This window comes from Anopheles bellator, unplaced genomic scaffold (genome assembly GCF_943735745.2).
Source record: "Anopheles bellator unplaced genomic scaffold, idAnoBellAS_SP24_06.2 scaffold02963_ctg1, whole genome shotgun sequence".
NCBI lineage: Eukaryota > Metazoa > Arthropoda > Insecta > Diptera > Culicidae > Anopheles > Anopheles bellator.
Genome location: NW_026687085.1, coordinates 1 through 1,074, shown reverse-complemented (window position 1 = coordinate 1,074; position 1,074 = coordinate 1). Strand labels below are relative to the sequence as shown.

At 55.4% G+C, this 1,074-nt stretch overlaps 1 protein-coding gene across 1 annotated transcript; it reads right to left on the bottom strand.

Moving 5' to 3' along the window:
* Positions 1 to 5: 5 nt before the first annotated feature.
* Positions 6 to 1,071, bottom strand: LOC131214848 (UDP-glucosyltransferase 2-like; the record flags this gene model as incomplete). The annotated part of the gene is made up of 3 exons (XM_058209176.1): positions 6 to 308; positions 379 to 928; positions 995 to 1,071. Coding segments are annotated over 3 exons (930 nt in total), but the record flags the coding sequence as incomplete, so codon positions are not given.
* Between the last annotated feature and the right edge of the window lie 3 nt (positions 1,072 to 1,074).

The window sequence follows — 1,074 nt, the reverse complement described above, 5'->3', positions numbered from 1 at the left end:
CCAACGAGCGGAATACATAGCAGAAAGATACCTACGTCGATCAGATTCGTTCTGAGAAATCCCAGCTTCAGCACGGGCGACTCCAGTTCCGTCGCGTTCGGGTGACGCAGGACCCACTCGATCCACCAGACGGCGCGTGCCAACGGTTTCTCGGGTTGATCGCGAAACAGTGCAGATTGCGCCGCCATTCGTGTGCGATACTTGGGATCCTCCAATACGTCCTGCAAGGCATGCTTCAGCTTGTCGCTGCTCATCGTTTGGAAGACGACACGCCGAGCCACACCTTTACGAACGCAGCGTTCGAGATTCTGAAAAAGGGTCCACCATAAGTCAGGCCTACGAAGAGGATTGCGTACGGATACTGCCGCACTCTCTTACCCGATGCTGATCGGTAATGAACGGGATGCCCACGATTGGTACCCCGTACCATGCGGCCTCGTGTGTGCTCAGTAGTCCCGCATGCGTCACGAACGCTTTGGTCTTACGATGGGCCAGAATGTCGTTCTGCGGAAACCACTTCCGCACCATAACATTCGATGGCAGGTTAAGCTGTAGGTCGGTCTCAAACTTCCACAGAAAGTGATATTCGGGCAGCTGACCTAGCGCCTCGATGATCATACGCTGCCGGGCCTCACCGAGCTGATCGCTGCGAATGTTGGTGCCGAGCGAGAACAGAACCGCACCTTTCCGGCTGGCGTTTACAAACTGCTCCAGGTCGGTAGGGAGCGGTTCCGGGTCACGGATCTGTAGCCCACCAACGGGGATCAGGTTCGGTGGAGATGATTCGGGAAAATCGATCGAGTAGTGTGCGTTTACCAGAAGCAGCTTGGACCGCTGGTGAAGCTTGGCCGCGTATGGTAGGTCCGGGTACGGGAAGTAGTCACGCATCATCTGATCGATTCGCGGATGTGACACGTAGGTCCGATAGCTGGCGAACGGATTCACGTTGTTCGTTAGGGTCGAGTTCTATCCACCATCAGCAGACAACACTCACCAATAGTCCGCCAAACTCAGAAGCGTGTTATGGACGCGCTGGAAGAAGCTCATGTCCGAGTCGTAACTGAGCGAGTAGAA